Source organism: Neolamprologus brichardi, chromosome 12 (genome assembly GCF_056152115.1).
Source record: "Neolamprologus brichardi isolate AB-2024 chromosome 12, ASM5615211v1, whole genome shotgun sequence".
NCBI classification, from domain to species: Eukaryota; Metazoa; Chordata; class Actinopteri; order Cichliformes; family Cichlidae; genus Neolamprologus; species Neolamprologus brichardi.
Window position 1 is genome coordinate 3,496,685 of NC_142115.1, and position 17,919 is coordinate 3,514,603.

At 39.9% G+C, this 17,919-nt stretch overlaps 1 protein-coding gene across 1 annotated transcript in view; it reads left to right on the forward strand.

Annotated features, from left to right (window-relative positions):
- Nucleotides 1-17,919, forward strand: part of galnt9 (polypeptide N-acetylgalactosaminyltransferase 9) — a 120,040-nt gene that overhangs the window by 51,452 nt on the left and 50,669 nt on the right. The window contains exon 5 of the mRNA XM_087848892.1: nucleotides 12,166-12,363. Coding sequence (XP_087705018.1) covers nucleotides 12,166-12,363 — 198 coding nt within the window. The remainder of the gene's footprint in view (nucleotides 1-12,165; nucleotides 12,364-17,919) is intronic.

Consider the following 17,919-nt stretch of genomic DNA (forward strand, 5'->3'; position numbering starts at 1 on the left):
GCTCCAGATCATCTTTGCGTTCATCCAGTCGGCTATGCAGCACATTGTTTCTATGTCATTCTGGTTTAAACAGCATTTTAAAACTCGTCTTTCTTTATGTGATGATTTTGATTTTGATGATCATTTAACAATCATTATTTATTCCTTGGGCTCATTTACTACTACAGTATGTGATTCTGTGTTAAGCTTTACTTATGAATTTGCTTTTAAGGATTTTCCGAAAATGAAGCAACTACAATGATTCTTTTAGAACAAATATAAACTCCAATATTAACTTACTATTATATTACCAGCAGTGTTGGTCAAGTTACTTGAAAAAAGTAATCAGTTACTAATTACTGATTACTTCCCCCAAAATGTAATCCCGTTACTTTACTGATTACTTATTTTCAAAAGTAATTAGTTACTTAGTTACTTTTTAAAAACACGATTTACAACCTGAATAGGTGATAAAGCGATAGATCTTTCAGCCCAATTCTACTTTTTCTGCATAATCCATCATATAAAATGTAATCAAATGGAAAAGTCTCTTTTTAAAACTTGTTTTATTAGTTTTAATCTTTTAACTTTATGCATCAAGCAAAAATTTAATTATCTGCAACATTCTCTGACTGGAAGAAATTAGTTTAACATTTAAACCTATTTTCTGCACATTCCAGCACATAAAATAAAATATTTTTTGTGTTTACACTCAGTCTTTCAAATAGATGCAAGTAAAACACAGCAGAAAATAAATAAAGTCAAAGACTAGCGGTCCTGTTGCTCTATTTTCACCTGTAAAGCAGGAGTGGGGTAGGCGGAGGTTTACCCTGGTGCAGGTGTGCCGCGGTCAGTGGAAGAATCCGCGAGTTTCTCTGTGAGTTTCCCATTACGTCGTAGCTACTCGGTGCTTGTTTGGAAGTTTAGGGGTTTTTCTCTGTAAAAAGAAGTTTTCTTCCCACGCACAACGGACACTAATGTTTTTGTCACTTTTTATGGAATCAAACTCAAAGTAAGGTCAGTACTTCCACGCTTTAAACGCTGCACGCTCATACTCTCTCTGCACTCGATATATGATCCATTGTTGATCTGCACACAGCTGTTGACACGAACGTCGCACTCGCTTACGTCACTGTCATGAGACATTCTCGCAAAAAATCACGGTTTTAGTAACGCAGTAACGCAGCGTTCCTACGGGAAAGTAACGGTAATCTAATTACCGTTTTTGCAATAGTAATCCCTTACTTTACTCGTTACTTGAAAAAAGTAATCGGATCTCTGATTACCAGTAAAGTTTCTCTGCTCACAGGTGAAACTTTTATAATAAAAGACGTGGGAACGTTGTGTGTTTATTCTGTAAACTGGCATAATGTAATCAGAATGTTCTGTTTTGCTTCATTAAGATGAAATTAAAGCAGCAAAGGTCAGAGTGGGCCTGACCTATAAACATCCCACCACAACATTAGTCAGCAATCAAAGGGACCTTTACCAAGAGATGACTTGATAAGCCGCGGTTATTGAAGCTTGACGGGCCATTTATGGCCCATATGGGAACTACAGGCCCAGAAGTGTCACGACCCGGGCAGGAAACAGCACTCACAAAGGAAGTTGCATCAATGCCTAGGTGCATATCTGATGATAACTGACACCCCAGTGGTTCCCTCATCTGCTTCCCCATCTGTTCTTGCTCAGAAGTAGACTTGCCTGTCATGATGCAACATACCCCACTCACCTCCGTGTAGCCTTCCTCCTCTCCATCCATCCCTCTTCCACATGCCAAAGCCACCTCAGCATATTTCGTTCACCGTGCGACGCTCTCTTCTTTCTGCTCCACACACCTTCACCGATGTATCACCTCCGTCTTCCTTTGACAACCTGCAGCTGTAGATTTGTTAGTTTTGTTTCATTTTGCAGCTCCGGTTTTTGCTTTTTGCATGAAGTGTTATTTACAGAAGTCAGTGGAAAGTAGAGCAGAATGCCTGTGATTTTTTTTTTGTAGTAGTAGTCGCCGGATAAAGGAATATAGCAACTGAAGAGATGACAGCCAACTCCTACAAGCGTGCTCACGCCGCTTAGATTTCTTTGTGTATGAGAGAGTGTGTGCATTTATTATCTACTGTATGCCTGCAAACATCACGCACTCTCTTACTCAGATTCACTGGCGGTATCTACACTTTCTATTTGTTCAAACGGAAGAGAAGCCGTTTATCATAATGTGATTATTCACTATGACACATACAGTGATAAGTGAGATGGATGTTTCCTCTAGATGTTGTGGTGAATATCCCTCAATGACCTTGTACACAGTGCCTATGCATACTGAGCCAGAGACAATGCTGCCAGCTCTTACTGGCATCGCTGTGATTCATTGGCGTGGTATTCCCCGGAGGTGCTGTACATTTGCAGCTGAAATGTATTGCTGCTTCGCATAACTTATTATTGGGTTTAAGCAAACAGAATTGTATCATGCTGTATCACGCACTTAGTCATTTCCCATTCCCTCACAGCATGTTGGTTTATGACTGTGGTTCTCAAACACGGGGGGGCATTAAGCAACTGCAGGGGTGGGAGTGTGGGGGGGTGACCAGGAGACAAATATGAGGTGAATAAGCATGATTTATGGGGATTCAAAACAAACTAGAGTTCGCTAAAATTCACATTCGAGGCTTTTTTATTACTTACTTCCACCGTGAGTGCTCGTGACTGATAGAAATTATGTGGTGTCAGCTGCTTTTTATCAGCTTTGTAAGATAAGATAAGATAAGATAAGACTTTATTGATCCCACAACGGGGAAATTTTTGCGTCACCTCAGCTCGGGTACAGATATATGAAGGAAATACAAAAATACAAATAAGTACAATCAATGAAAAAAAGTAGGGATGCAACGATACCAATTTTTTCAAACCGATACGATACCGATACTTGGATCTGAGTACTTGCCGATACTGAGTACAAAAACCGATACTTCTACCACACACACACACACAAATGCAATGAATTGGAAGACAGGTTTTATTTTATTCTCTGCCGATAAAAAATAAAATCTTAATAAAAATGACCACAAAAAAATTTCAAGTGAAAAATAAGCACTTCTGTTAAATTATTGCAGAGTCTCCACATTGTAATTTAACAAAATACCACTGAACTATTGGCACTGTCTCGAGCTTTCAGAATAATAAATAAACACTTCTGTTTGGAATAAAATAAATACAAATTAGGTTTGAGAATAAAATAAACTTTTAAATTGTTGCAGAGTGTCCATATTATAAACAAACAAACAAAATAACAAAAGTATTTGGCATTGACGAACGAACTCCCCATCTGCCCGTGGATCCTCAGTCCACTGTGCCGTTAAACCAAGGACTGACAGCGCACACACTGCTTGTCTTTACCTCTTTAGAAAGTTTTGGCACCATTATCTCCCTGATGTGTGGGCGGTTGGGAATTTCATATCGCAGCTTGAGTATGCTGAGAAGATGGTACAATCCTATGTTTTCCACGGCTGGTCATCCAGAGCGATAAAATGAGTCAGAGCCTCTGTTATTTTAACTGCCCGTGGATTTTCTCTTGACATTTTTCATCGCTTTTCCAAAACCCGAGTTAAAGTTGGCTGTTCCACACTGCTGACATTTTGTTTAGCCTAGCTACAGCAGCCTCCAGTTTCTCTTTTTTTATCTGGAGCTGCCAGTCTCACTCGTCTAACCCTGTGCCTGTTTAGCGCGGGATGTCCCCCTAGTGGCCAATCTAAAAAACTACAACAAAAATGACAAGCCACCCTCTGATTAATGAAATAAGTTAGTATCGGTTCATGGTATCGGTTAACTTTTACGAGTTAACCGATACCACATTTTACAGTATCGGTCCCGATACCCGATACCAGTATCGGTATCGGTGCATCCCTAAAAAAAAGTAAGATAATACACTATATACAATGGTAGCATACACAGTATGTGATTATGGATATAGTTGGAAATATGGAAGACATAAACTTTATAGCTTGGAAGGTCATGGAAGGTCCATTATGCATGAAGTGGTGACCGTGGATGTTCACAGTGTCCAGTGACTTATGACATCGTGATTGAGGAGTTATAGAGTCTAACTTCTGTTGGATGCATGATCTGCGAAAGCGCTCCTTCCCGCAGCGAGGGTGTTTCAGTCTCTGACTAAAGGAGCTGCTCAGCCCACTCACAGACTCATGCAGTGGGTGATGTGGGTTGTTCACGATGGATGTCAGCTTTACTAACATCCTCCCCTCACCAACCACCTCCACAGACTCCAGGGGACATCCCAGCACGGAGCTAGACCTCCGCACCAGTTTGTCAATCCTGCTCCTGTCCCTGTCCGTGCATCCACTCCCCCAGCTGGCCACTGCAGTAAGTAAAAGGAAGATTGTAAAAAAAAAACAAAAAAGTTGGTGAAGCACTTGTTTTTCAGGAGTTAATAAGGAAACGTTTTGCACCACAAGAGCGATGGAGTCTGATTTCTGTGGCTTTGCGCCGCTTTAATATGAGGATATGAAATCGTTGTTGTGGTTGATGCGGTTTTGCACCGGCTTAATGCTCGCAGTCTATCTTCTCCTGGAGCTTCTAACCATCCATCCTTTGGGCAGTCGTTGTCCATTGTGCTCCGAAGACGACCAATTTCCTTCCGCGCGCTATGTAAATAAACAGGATTGATAGCGGAAAAGAGGCGCATGTTGTAATTAGAACCTACTGTACGCCATACTTCAACCAAACGACTGCGGAGGGGAGGAAATTGATATTTATTTGGTTTTGAAGTCTCTTGCACAGTTGCAATCTCAGGTTATTAACGATTAGCGATTAACAACGTAGCAGCAGCTCCCCGTAAGTGTGCGCTGGAGATAAGGCTGTCGATGCAGGGAGGTTGTAATGAAATACATGCTTCAGAAAGCAACACTTTGATGAATGTTGAATGCTCTGCTGCACTGTGACCTGGTGAGTGTTTGTAAGGAAGAGACAAACTGGTGGAAATCAGAACGCTAAGGAATGGATTAAAAAATCCTCTTGTAATTTTTAATTATGTATTTTTTGCCACATGTATATTTGATATTGGCTCCTTTGGTAATCTCACAGAACTCCTCCTGCTTATTGTTATGCCATGCAGGTGCAGTGGTATTATATTAAATTCAATGGTACATAAATTCCAGAGGTCTTGAAGGCTGGGGAAATATTTTTTTAGATAAAGTAAATCATGTTTTTGCTCTCGCTCACAGCGTCTGGCAGCGGCTCAGTGTTTATATCTGTCTGGAGATGAGAAAGGAGGCTGCAGCCTTACTGAGTGCTTCACAGAGCACAGGCCAGGCAAACCTCCAAAACGCACTGAAAAGACAGGGCTTTATGCTGCCTTTACGTTTGTATCATATCAACCACGTCCTCGGCAAATGCATTTAGAAGTGGTGAGGAATCTAACATTGCGCCTTGATCCTTTTCCAGTTCATGCCTCTGCATCCCCGCTATCTACTTCAAAAAAGCCTCGACCCTGTAATGAATTTAAATTCTGCATGGCTACCTTTCCCTTCTTTGAATCCTGCATATTTTTTTATTGGAGGCAGGAGACTGGCCCAGTATTAATATCTACTCTACATATGCATGTCTGAGCTGCTCTGTAAAACAGCCAGGCGAAAGGACTGTGGACGGCTGCACATTTAAAGATTAATGCGCTTAAAGATGGCCAGAGGCACTGCAGGCTTAGATTCTTTATCCTATATAACACAGCAAACACAAATTAGCACTGTCGGGTCTAAACTGTACCATACTGCAATGTCAGTTTGACTGGTTTTAAAATGTTGTGATGAAATACAATTTTTTAAAATCCCAACAATGTGCAGAGCCTGTTCTCACTCCCGAGGTGTAACATGCCGACGTTTTGTCACGTCCCGGGGCGTTCCTGTGGAACGCGAAAGGAGACCTTCGGCGTTCTTATGGTACGCAGCGGGTTATGGCTGAAATCCAGTGCAATGACGCTCCCGCGGTAATAGACGTTCCAGCCCTGTATTCCAGCCCTAAACCTAACCTTATCCTAGCCGTAACCATAACCTTTTTCCTGACCTTAACCATGACTTTAATGATGTTAAATAGCGTGTTTCTGAGCGATTTGAAGAAAAAGAGCGAACATGTGTAGATTGAGTCCATACGGTTCTCATATTTCCTCATTTTTTTCCGAGGTCGTGGTGGGAAAACGTAATGTGTTGACGATTTGTCACCTAGCGTAAAATGTTACGCTTTGGGAGTGAGAACGTGTTGATGTGCAATAATTTAATTGGCAATTGCATTGGCGAGGCCCATATTGGGTCCACAACCTGCTATTAAATGATATTTTAACTATAGTGAGATAGTATAGAGATAGAGATCATATAGTTATGAAAATTCATGTTTGAAGAACTTTGAAAGATTTCACTCAAAGCAGATTTGAAGACATCAGTTCTAATAGATCTTTTTTTTCTGCTAGGGGTCTGTTAGGGTCATTTTTTTTTTTAAAGTTACTGAATTAAAAAAAGCTACTTCTATAGGGCAGCTCACACGGTCTGCAGCATTGAGTTTAATACAGAATTAAAGAAGATCTTATTTTAGGCACTTAGGGCCCTGCTGCTCTTAGGGTGTAGTTAGAGCCCATTACCTGATAACTCTCTGCCTGAGTATCGTTCCCTATTTGAGATCCATTAATCTAAAATTTTTTAATAAAAAATGCAGCCTTGAAAGGAGGACGGCGGGGCTTTTACGTCAATTCTGGGCAAAGGTAGGACAGATAATGAGACATCCTGTGATGCTGCTGTTAAATCAAGTAGATATGAATAGATTGTGTTTCCTTGATTTTTTTTTTAATATCTGAAATGCATGCACAGCCTGGTGTGAACCTCCACAAAAGTGCAGACTGCACTGAAAGACAAGTAGTCAAAGAGATCATTAATCAAGAGGACTTCTGCTTTGAATATAAGAAATGGCATTGTGGAGCCAGCGGTGATGGATGTTGTCAGCATGTATTTGCTGTACTGGGTGAGTCATTACTGGTAGAAGGGAAAATCTCATTGCTATTTGCAACTGAGCGTGATTAGGACCGATGTGGATGAATAACGGCCTCAATGTAAGGAACACGAGATAGCAGATAAAGAAAGGAGGATGACACAGCCTCGTCTGTCAAAAGCAGATGCGTCCTCATTTCCACACTGTCTCTTATCTTATCGCTCTCGTGTATTCCAGCAGTGAAGAAGGTGTAGGCTGGGTTAGGGTGTTGTGGGAGCTCAAGGACAGAAGGAGATGAATGGAAAAGGTTGGAATGACAGGGAGATCTGCCCAAGGTAAGGAAGTGCTCAGAGCAACACTTTTGCTGAGCATGTCAAGCAAAGCACGTCATGCATTCTGCTACAGTAAAAATGTCTTCAGAGTAAAAGCAGAGCCTTTGTTTCACTACATAGTCAAGCACTGTACGGCACATCTGAGCCTTCAAAAAGATTGTTTCACGCAGGTTAAATGTGTGAGTTGGAGACTGAATTGTTGGATTGAACACCCGTCCTAACCCTTTAAATGGCTTGGAAATATCAAATGATTTAAATGAAAAACCAATGCAAATTTCACTTAACATGAGGGTTATTGTTGCCTGTCAGATATGTTTTATTCTTGTAATACTTTAAAGAAGAAGAGGTAGAAACATACAGTGGCTAACAAAAGTATTTGGCCCCCTTGAACTTTCCCACATTTTGTCACATTACAGCCACAAACATGAATCAGTTTTGAATTGAATGCATGTAAATGAGAGCAAAATGTAGGAATGCATAAGTGAAAATGCATGTATGTTAGAGTGAAAATTTGTAAATATGTACATTCAAATACATGTATAAGAGAGCACAATATTGCAATGTGTGTGTTAAATATGTGTAAACATGAGAATAAAAATATCTAAATATAAAAATTAAAATTAAACTATGTGAGAGTGAAAGAATGAATTTTGGCTTGTATAGCGTATCTTGTGCAATATTAACAAGCTTTTATGATTGAGCCTACAAGGCACCACACATAATTAGTGAAATTAGTGATTGCCATTTGTCATATAGATGCTTTGCCCAGCTGTGCATATATATATGCATATATTAGGGGTGCAACAATACTTGTATCGATATTGAACCGTTCGATACAATGCTTTCGGTTCGGTATGCATATGTATCGAACAATTTTTAATTTATTTTATCAACTTTTCTTCTGACGATGCTGTCTGTGTTGAGAGCTCAGTGGATCTGCGCTCGACTACTCCGCCTAGGCTGCACTGTCGAGTGCAGATCCACTGAGCGCAGCACAAGCTAGCAAGACAGAAGCTAAGTAAATTGAACCTCCCCCACCCTCATTCTATTGAAAACTATTTTGGACTTCATGTGAAGTATGACCCTGAAGGTAAGCGCGTCATAGACAAAAGTAAAACAGTATGTCGGCAATGCTCAATTACATGGGTGGGAACTAGTGTGTTAGCGCAGTTAGCTTGTTAACGTGTTGGCCATCCAGCCCCACGCACAGGGCGACCCGCGGTAGCTCGTTAACGGAGATTTGCCGTGTTGTGGCGTTAACGTCATTTCAGATTAACGCTGACAGCACTAGTGGGAACACAACGAATATGACTGCACATTTACTCAGACATCATCCTAGTGCAAAGACAAGTGGAAGCAGACAAAAACAACAAGCACGCATGCTACAAACTTTACCCGAGTCATTTAGACAGCCGTTAGCACATGATTCTCCTTATGGGGACCTGATATGTTTAATATGCTGCTGAGAATATAGCCCAGAAGAAGCTATAGTATAGCTTTTATTTTGGAAAGAGACATTTCTCTGTAATAAACTCTCTTTTCCAAAGATGAGTGATTTCTCGATCAGGTAGATTTATTTTTTTATTACTTTGTTGTTTCAGCAACATTAAATTTAAAAACTGTACTTTTGAGTTAAAAAATATATTTATAATTTTAATAAATGACAAATTAAAAAAGCATGAAAATTTTTTGTATCAAAAAAATATGGAACCGTGACACCAAAGTATCGAACCGAACCGTGAATTTTGTGTATCGTTGCACCCCTAATAAATAAATTATATATATATATATATATATATATATATATATATATATAAGCACCTTATTTTTTGTGAGTTAATGAAAAATTACAGCGTAAATGACCTAGATCATCTCCCCTGTGCAATGTTAATGCTAGAGAACTGATCCGACTTAAAATAAAACTGGAACTGGAACAAAGGCTGGGGAAGCTTAAGTTTGAAATCTATAGGGTTAATTTTGTGAAGGGACAAACATTTGACTCAAACTACCATTATTTTCCCATAACCAGGTAGCCTTGGTGCCTAAGTGAAGAAATTACATTAAATACAACTGAATTAAAATAAGTTAATATGAAGTTTCCTTAGGTTTATATTATCATAAAATATATTTGTATAAAATAAAACAAAGACAAAAAATAAATGAAAGAGCTTTCTTTGTTCTGTACCACCATTTCTAAAGCTAAATAATACGTTATTATTTTGTTCGACTTACCCACATCCATCAGTTAAGTCACAAATTAAATGAGGGAACTCATGTTTCTCTAACAGTTAATATAATTTGGGAGTAAGTACAGATAAGACTGTATGTTCCAAAGCATCCATTTTCCTAAGCACTTGTCCCATACAGGATCGCGGGGGTGTCGAGATTATTCCTGCTGTCATAGGTTCAAAAGGTGGGCTAGACTGGGCCAGTCAACCGCAGGGCTTTCAAGTTATTAAAGGATTATTTTCTCACCCAAAACAGTTCAGTTCGTCTCACTCCCCTCTGTAGTTTCTGTCCTTTACCTTCATGTGATAAGAAGTCATTTTGTTTTTGGAAGATGAATGAGTTCCACTTTTTGAAGAGGGCGAGAGAGGAAGTAGGACATGAGTCAGGGCCAAGAAACTGACAGTTAGAAAACTGGAGAGAGTGTGTGTGTTTTTAAAGAAATGCATTTATCAAGTAATGATTGCAGCCAGTTTTTGTTTTCTTTCTTTCTCTTTTTTAATTTGGAAAAGTGTTCCCATAACCAAGTAGCATATGAACCATATGAAGTGCTCTTTTAAAAATATGGAGGACATCATCTGTTAGCATAGGAAGATTATACGAATGTAACTAGCACATGACTGTCATTGTGTTCTGCCCATGGCCAAGCTAAGGAGAGGTTATTGCATGGTATGCAGTGCTGTGTTTTATAGACCAAGTGAGTCAAATCATTCTAAATGTCTTTTAAACACAGAAAAGTGTTTCCTTTGAAGATAATAACAGAGCTATTAGCTATTACTACATTTGCTATTAACAGAACTGCATTCTGACTGTAGGTGTGAATGTGAGCATGAATGTTTGCGTCTCTATGTGTTAGCTCTGCAGCATGTCAAGTGTGTACCCACTCACCCTATGACAGCTTGGACAGGCTCCAGCCCCCCACAACCCTGAATCAGATATGCGGAAGAAAAATCGATGGATGGATGGATGGACATACTGGAGTCTTAGCTTCACCATGTAACTTCTCTTATATGCTGTAACTAAGATAGTTGTGAATTGGTTTTATCTCATTTATTAATATCTCGATGTTGCCTTAAGGTTTTTAAAGTCTGTGAAAGCGTGTAGTCCATTTAATATGTGCCAGCCGAAACTGCCTGGGAGGGAGAAAGTCATGAGATGACGATCACAGCAGGGCTGTCTCAGACTTTGCAACCGTCTCTCTGTAATGCGTGTCACTATTTGACATTGGATTTTCGTGACTGAGCGATATCAAATTTGATATCATTTGTCGTTATGCAGAAAATTCATTTTGCGAGAACTTCATATCATCTACAGGAGAGGGAAGCAGATGCTGGAAATTGGTTTGAAAGTTGAATAAATGCTGGTTTACCAGACTGCATTGACACTGAAAAAGCATGTCAGCGTGGCAATGGTTGAAAAGTCGAGACAGTGTCTGCAGCTATCTGTAGCTGCTCCTGGCATTTTTTGCAACTATTGACGAAAGAACGTTTTGTTTAACATTTAAATGCATTGGTTTCCTGCACATACACATCCACATCATACCAAGTCCGCCAGAGCTTATATTATATTTTTACATGCTGTGGAGCCATTTTTGGGAGCATTTCAAGTTGCTATACATCAATACAACCATTAAAGCCTAAATTTTAATAATATGTCTGCATTAAGTGCATAGAATTACATAAATTGCAAAAAAGTGCAATAAACTACAAAAAAATTGAAAATCGTTTTTGTTTTTTTAACATATATTTCTAGTTAGAGAAATTTAAGAGGCTTATCCCTCAAAACTGTAAATACAAAAAAGTTGCACAAACTAGTTTCCCACCACAGGAAATTTATTTTGAGTGTCTTCATAGTTTTATTTTTGAAATACACCAATTTTTATATCCTGCAGGAAAAACGAAAATAAATATTATAATGCAAATTTGCAAAAAAGCAGCATATGCATCAAAACAAACTATTTCCAGCAGTGCAATATGAGTCCTAAGCATCCCAGAAACCACACAGAAAGTCATAAAGTCAAAGATAACTTTTAAAAACACCAGTATAGGCTCATGAGGCCTTGATGGTAAAAATAAAACTACATTTCCGGGAAATGACGTCACTTCCGGTTTCGGGCAGGTCATGGCGGACATGCAAAAGTTCACGCTGATGGACGTGGGAAGTGTTACGAACAGCTGATCGGATCGGCAAAGCGTGTTTCTGGAATATTATGTTTTTGTTGCTGCAAGTGCTTTTTATGCAGTTTTTGCAAAGCTATATGTGGAAGGAAACTGTGATCGAGGACAAGCTGATGGCATAAGATGTAAGTACAACTCCTCCGGTTTCATATGCAAAAAAAATTATTGCGCTAGCTTACGTGGTTGCAGAGCTACCGGGATTTAAAAATAGTTACGCAAAACAGAGCGTGCCCGCTCCGATCGGTTTTAAAGGGTTAAGTTATCCATTCAGTCAGTTTTGACCAGCATTTTTGCAATATTAATGCTTCAAACCTATTCAAATGAATAAATGCACAGATCTGTTACTTGCCCTGTTGCAGACTCTACACCTCTCACTCTTTTCATTCACCTCCTGCAACTATGCAACGAATCTTCGGCACACCTAATCCAGAAAGCCAGCTTTTAACTTCTGTCTCTTTTCTTATCCATAGGTCTGAACCTATTCTGACCCGGATGAAGGAGGATCATACCCGCATTATCTTGCCCGCCATAGACAACATCAAGTACAACACGTTCGAGGTGCAGCAGTACGCTAATGCCGCCCACGGCTACAACTGGGGTCTATGGTGTATGTACATCATCCCTCCACAAGAGTGGCTGGACAGGGGCGATGAGACAGCCCCTATCAGGTGAGGCCGGTGCAAAGTGTCCATTATAGATTAGGATGTTTGATGAAATATGAATAGCCTTGGGATATGACTTATTCATATGTAGAGGCATCAAACTCAGGCACACTATAGTTTACTATGCTGCACGAACACATGAATAAATGCTGCCTTTAGAAAACTTTCCAATTACAATGAAAAATAACATTTTTACAGCACAGGGCTTCAGCGGTGTGGTGTAACTTTGTGTTGATTATTAGCAGCGTATTATAATGTACCACCTTAGATTAAAGGAGAGCATATGCTTCTGTCGGGTTTTTATACAACTCTAGAAATGCTTTTGTGTATCCCTGGCAAAACTCTACTGGAATGCAATACATTAAAGAAAAGAGTGTAGCACATCAGTATTTCTTAAACTCTTGTTGTTCTTGCAGATGTTTTGGCTGTTTGGATGGGATGGGGACAGGAGCTGAACTTGTTGATGAATTTGACTTGTCCCCTGTGACTAGGGATGGGTATCGTTTAGGTTTTATCCGATACCGGTGCCAAACCGGTACTTTTGAAACGGTGCCGGTGCTTAAACGGTGCTCAAACCAGTGCTTAAAGAATGGAGAACACAAAATTGGTCCAAAAACCTCTCATGTTCAGCTGTTTTTTTGTAAAAAGATAACAATGTTAGCCTTTTCTGCAGCTATGGGGCATATATGGTATCACTCTTGGCTGGAAGCAGCTTAAACAATGGAAAAAACACAAACTTTGTCCAAAAACCTCTCATGTTTAACTGTTTTCCACTTTTTCTTTGGTCATTTTAGCCTTTTTGGCCAGGGTGAAGGGAGTATCTGCCATCAAACAAGAAGACAGCCGCATGTAGCTATGATGATGTTTGCTAGTTCACCTTACATGCATTAATGTAATAACGTGGTTAGCCTACTCAACGTAAATTACACACGAACAACATTAAGCTACTCACGCAGAGAAGAACGGCTGCTGCTGCATCATCATCCTCATCATTTCTGCTACACTGGCAGGGCTAGGGGCCAGGACTCTCCTCTTCGGGTTTTTGGGGGATGTTGCTAACTCCGGGTCCGATAACAGGCACCACACCCGCAGTAGATGTGCTCGCAGCAAGCTATCAAATACGGCGTGTTTCTCTGCTTTTAAAAAAACGCTATGCATCGCCAGGTGTTTCATCAGATTTGAGGTGTTACCTCCTTTGACAGTATCACAGTATCAGCTTAAAGCACTTGTTGCAGCTGCTGAGTTTGCATCTTTTGCTGTGAAGTACAGCCAGACTTTGACCGCTTCGCCTTGGGCATTTTTAATCTGTAGCTCTGCTCTAAAAGAATGTACGTACCTGGACCCGCCTACTATCCTCGGAAACGTAAAATGATTGGCTAGAATCTAAAGTGTATCACAGCTCAGGAAAATAAAGCACCAAAATGTGCGCTGCTTTTTGGTCTGGTTACTACCGTTTATGTCAGAACCGGTGCCATCTTGGCACCGGATACCGGTACCCATCCCTACCTGTGACTGTAGAAAATTTGTGATTGACAATTGTTAGTAGCTGTAATGATGTTTAGAAGTCTGCTTAAATTTAGTTTATTAGAAGAATAAAAACAAGTGAATTTCACCTCTGACACCCTATATCAGTGAACTTGTTAATAGTCTTGTGTTATATAGAACTCTTTAAAGATGCACTGAACTTTTCTTATGTTGCTTTATAAAACATATCTGTAATCACGTAGTGGTTTTGTTTTAGTGTTGTAAGGCCAAAGGCAGCGCAAGCACCAAGAACATAAGGTCAAGGCCACCTGACTCAGCTTAGCTCTTGGTTTTCCTCTTCCATAATTACGAGGCTGCCGGACTGCTTAATGCTGCTGCATCCCTGGTGCAATTTTACAACTAGTGCTACAGTAGAGCATCAAACTTGAACTGAAGCTGGCGCATCCTGACACATAAACATAAATATAATCACAAGGAGGTGCGGGTCAGCGGTAGCGAGAGATCGGCAGCTTTGAGCTGCATTTTTTTTTATCCCATTCAAGGATGCTTCAGTGAAATGGATCCAGCAAAAGTGTTCTCTGAACACAGTTCATCTGGTTAAAGAAGAAGTGTTTCCTCTTTTCTCAGACTGCACAGACTCAGTAATACATCTGTTGACAAAGACAAGCATTTACATGAGGAAAAGGGTGTTTTTAAAGATCTGAGATGTGCAATGCGCTAACAGGCCTTCATCTCTGTACGAATATGAACTTGGAGTGACCCATTTAATCAGACATTTAAACTGATTTAGATTCGTAAATGAAAATGCATCAGGTTTGTGAGATTCCTATACTGACAAGCACAAAACAAATACTAAAAGATCAATGACAGGGCAAAAACATTCAGAAAAATCAAAAGTGGAACTGATCACATGCTGTAAGTAGAGTAGCTAAATTTGGCTACCCCAAAGGCCTGATCAATGAGGATCTGTGGCTGCATGTTCACCCTGCTGCCATCTGGCAAGCGATACAGGATCTGCTGCCGTAGCTCCAGACTTTGGAGACGTTTCTTTCTTCAGTCTGTGAGACTACTGAGCTCTTCCTCTTTACTTCACCACAAATATTAGCTTAATTTACATATTTATTTTAGCAGCATAACATTAAAAACATCTGAAACGTCAATGTACAACCCTGTGCTCCACAGTGATGGATAAATGCCTGCAGAATGTCAGTGCTGATTTTGTAAAGCGCTAAAAGGAATCAATAATTCTTGTCTGCTGGTGTAAACATGTGTGCAAACAGCATTGCTGCTGTAAACAGAACAGGTAAATGTGTTCATTTGTATCACTTAATGTCCTGGACACTGCATTTTAACCAAGCTATAAGCATGAAACCTACTGATGTGTACTGCCACGATGTCTTCCATTATCCCAGACACCAAGACATTCACACACACTGTTCAGTTCTGACCACAGGCAACAGAAACATGAATTGGAAGCCAGAGTTTCATTACCTACCACAGACCAGTGCTGGAAAAGCAATAACAATTTCATTTGGTACAGGGTGTTCTCATACAAACAACCAGTGTGGACCTAAATATTGGATGTCTTATCAAAACTCCACGAGAATCATGTATTACCAAATATCAATTGCTAGAGTTGAGATAAAAAGAAATGATAAGAGTAGACATTCACGTGGTGCAAAGCTGGTTCGTCTTCCCTATTGAAAGTTTGCTGAAAATGAACAGATCGCCTCGAGGGCCAGCTGGAGTGTGTCAGCTGGGTGGATTCCTATTGGAAATCATTTTCCTGCTTGCTTCCTCAAGGTTTCTACTCATCAAAAACAGACGCTCACTCACAGCGTCTCTGGTTGTTTGGACGCATTCAACAACAAAGAGAGTAAAAAGGGTACGAGAAGGCACAAACATGTTGTGAGAACAGAAGATTGCAAGCATTTTGGAGATATTGTGAAGCAGACTCACGGGCAGAAGTATGTATTTTGATGATGTGGCTCCATCAATTAAAAGCACTGATTCAAAAAGAAACCTTTTCGTTTTCTAATGGAGAATTTTACCTCCATTTTATCATCTGGAAGAGACGGAGTCTTTATCTTGCCATATATTGCACACATCTATCAGACATTTACACTGCAAGCAGGAGACAAGGACAAGAGTTGCAAGGGGCGGATGAGTCCTGCAGGCTGACCATCTGCACACTAAAAATAACTAAACCTCGTGACGTTAAATGAGAAATCCACTGGATGATTACACCATCAATCTGTGATGTCTGATGGACTCCAGAAGTTGTTTTGCGACTTATGATTTCCTGTTTTTTGAAGGGCACGCAAGGAGATCTCTGTTGTGCGTGCCTTCAGGTACAAAATACAGACGCAACAACAGCGTTGGCTGAAAGGAAGCAATAGAAGTGTGCGTCATTCGCCCATGCAAAATATTAGCAAAAATCAATGCCAGACTCTTTGTGTTTTATATTCACCCACTTGCATAAGAGTTTATTGAATGTTCTTGTAGAGCTGGGCGATATAAGATTTTTTCATATCACGATATGTTTTTTTCATTTCAGGCGATAACGATATATCACGATATAAGCCAAATAACTATATTTGTAAGATTTAAATGTGCCGTTGCTCACAAGTAAAATGTGAAATAATCAGCAGCTTGTTTTGATTTAAATATTTATTTCCCATAATAAGTTCAACAGGGTAGATGTACTTAAGGAACATGAGACTTTTTCAGATAAATAAAGGCAAATATTGCAAACTACACAAAAGGCAGCCGCTAAAGCGTTTAAGTTTCAAAATAGAACAAACGAAACAGACTAAATTGTCAATTCCACTTAGAAACAAAATATTAATTTTAAAAATAAATCTTAGTTTGTTTTACAGAAGAACAGACAGAATTGACTAACTTTTGTCAACATCAAATAAACTGAGAACTAAAAGGAAATTCTCAATCTCTCCTTGTTGTATAGCTTAGCTTTTCAAACAGTTTTAACAGTTACTTTAGTCTGACAAAAGCCGGATGACGAATTAACGCTTCCAGTCAGAGATTGAGCATGCACCGCTTTATTGTATTTCCAGACTTGCTGTCGGCACATTTACAGTGCGCGCTACTCTGTTTTTGTCAGACTTGAAATAGCAGAAATACCTTCACACTACGGAACTTCTCTGGCTCTTCCGTTCAACAATCTCTCCGGCATTGGAACCATCATCTGTTTTCTCTTCGGTAACCTTCGCTCACGCTCTCGGTTGATTTTTCTCTAGTCGGCACACTCATTTCCTCCATTACCCGGGCGGCACGGCGGCTGGCTGCTTCCCAAACAAATACACATGTGCGGCTTGGCACTTGTGCTGTATGTAACAAGTCACGTGACGTGACACTGCGGCTGTGATTGGTTCGGCTCTGCGCTACTTAATTTGGATTGGCTGTTCTTTTTTTTTTTAAGAGGACAAGAGAGATGAGACCTATCGCAATAGTTTAATTTTCCTATCGAGAAAAAGTTAATTCGCAATACATATCGTTATCGTTATCGCCCAGCTCTATGTTCTTGTAATGGAGAAAACTAGCATGTTTTTTTTCTTGTCTATAACTTTTTCACTGCATAAAGACCTTGCAATACTATGTAGAGTAACCCGTAAACCAGGCTATCTGCCTTAACTAGTTGGATGAAGTGAAGAGAGAAAAGAAGAGCATAGGGAGACCACAACCAAAAAAAGTTCCCAAATAGCTCCAGAAAGTAACAAACAGACAGAGGACAAAGTACAAACTACAGCAGAAACAAGACACAAGGTTAATAGCATGCAGTAGTGGCATATAAATGCCTGCAGAGTAAAAGAGGAGAGGAGAGGTGCTGAGTGTATTATGGGAGTTCCTCCAGCAGCGTGTGCTTGTACCCATATAATTATGAAACCTTGCAGGGTCACCTAATCCGGCCTGAAAGATAAGCGTTATCAAAAAGGGAAGTTTTAAGCCTCACCCAAACAAGGTGCTCCTTTCAAAGAAAACGGACCTAATAGCTAAAGGCTGTCCTTTACGTTCTGCTTTTTAAAACTTGGGGAACCACAAGAAAGCAAAGTGCTCTGT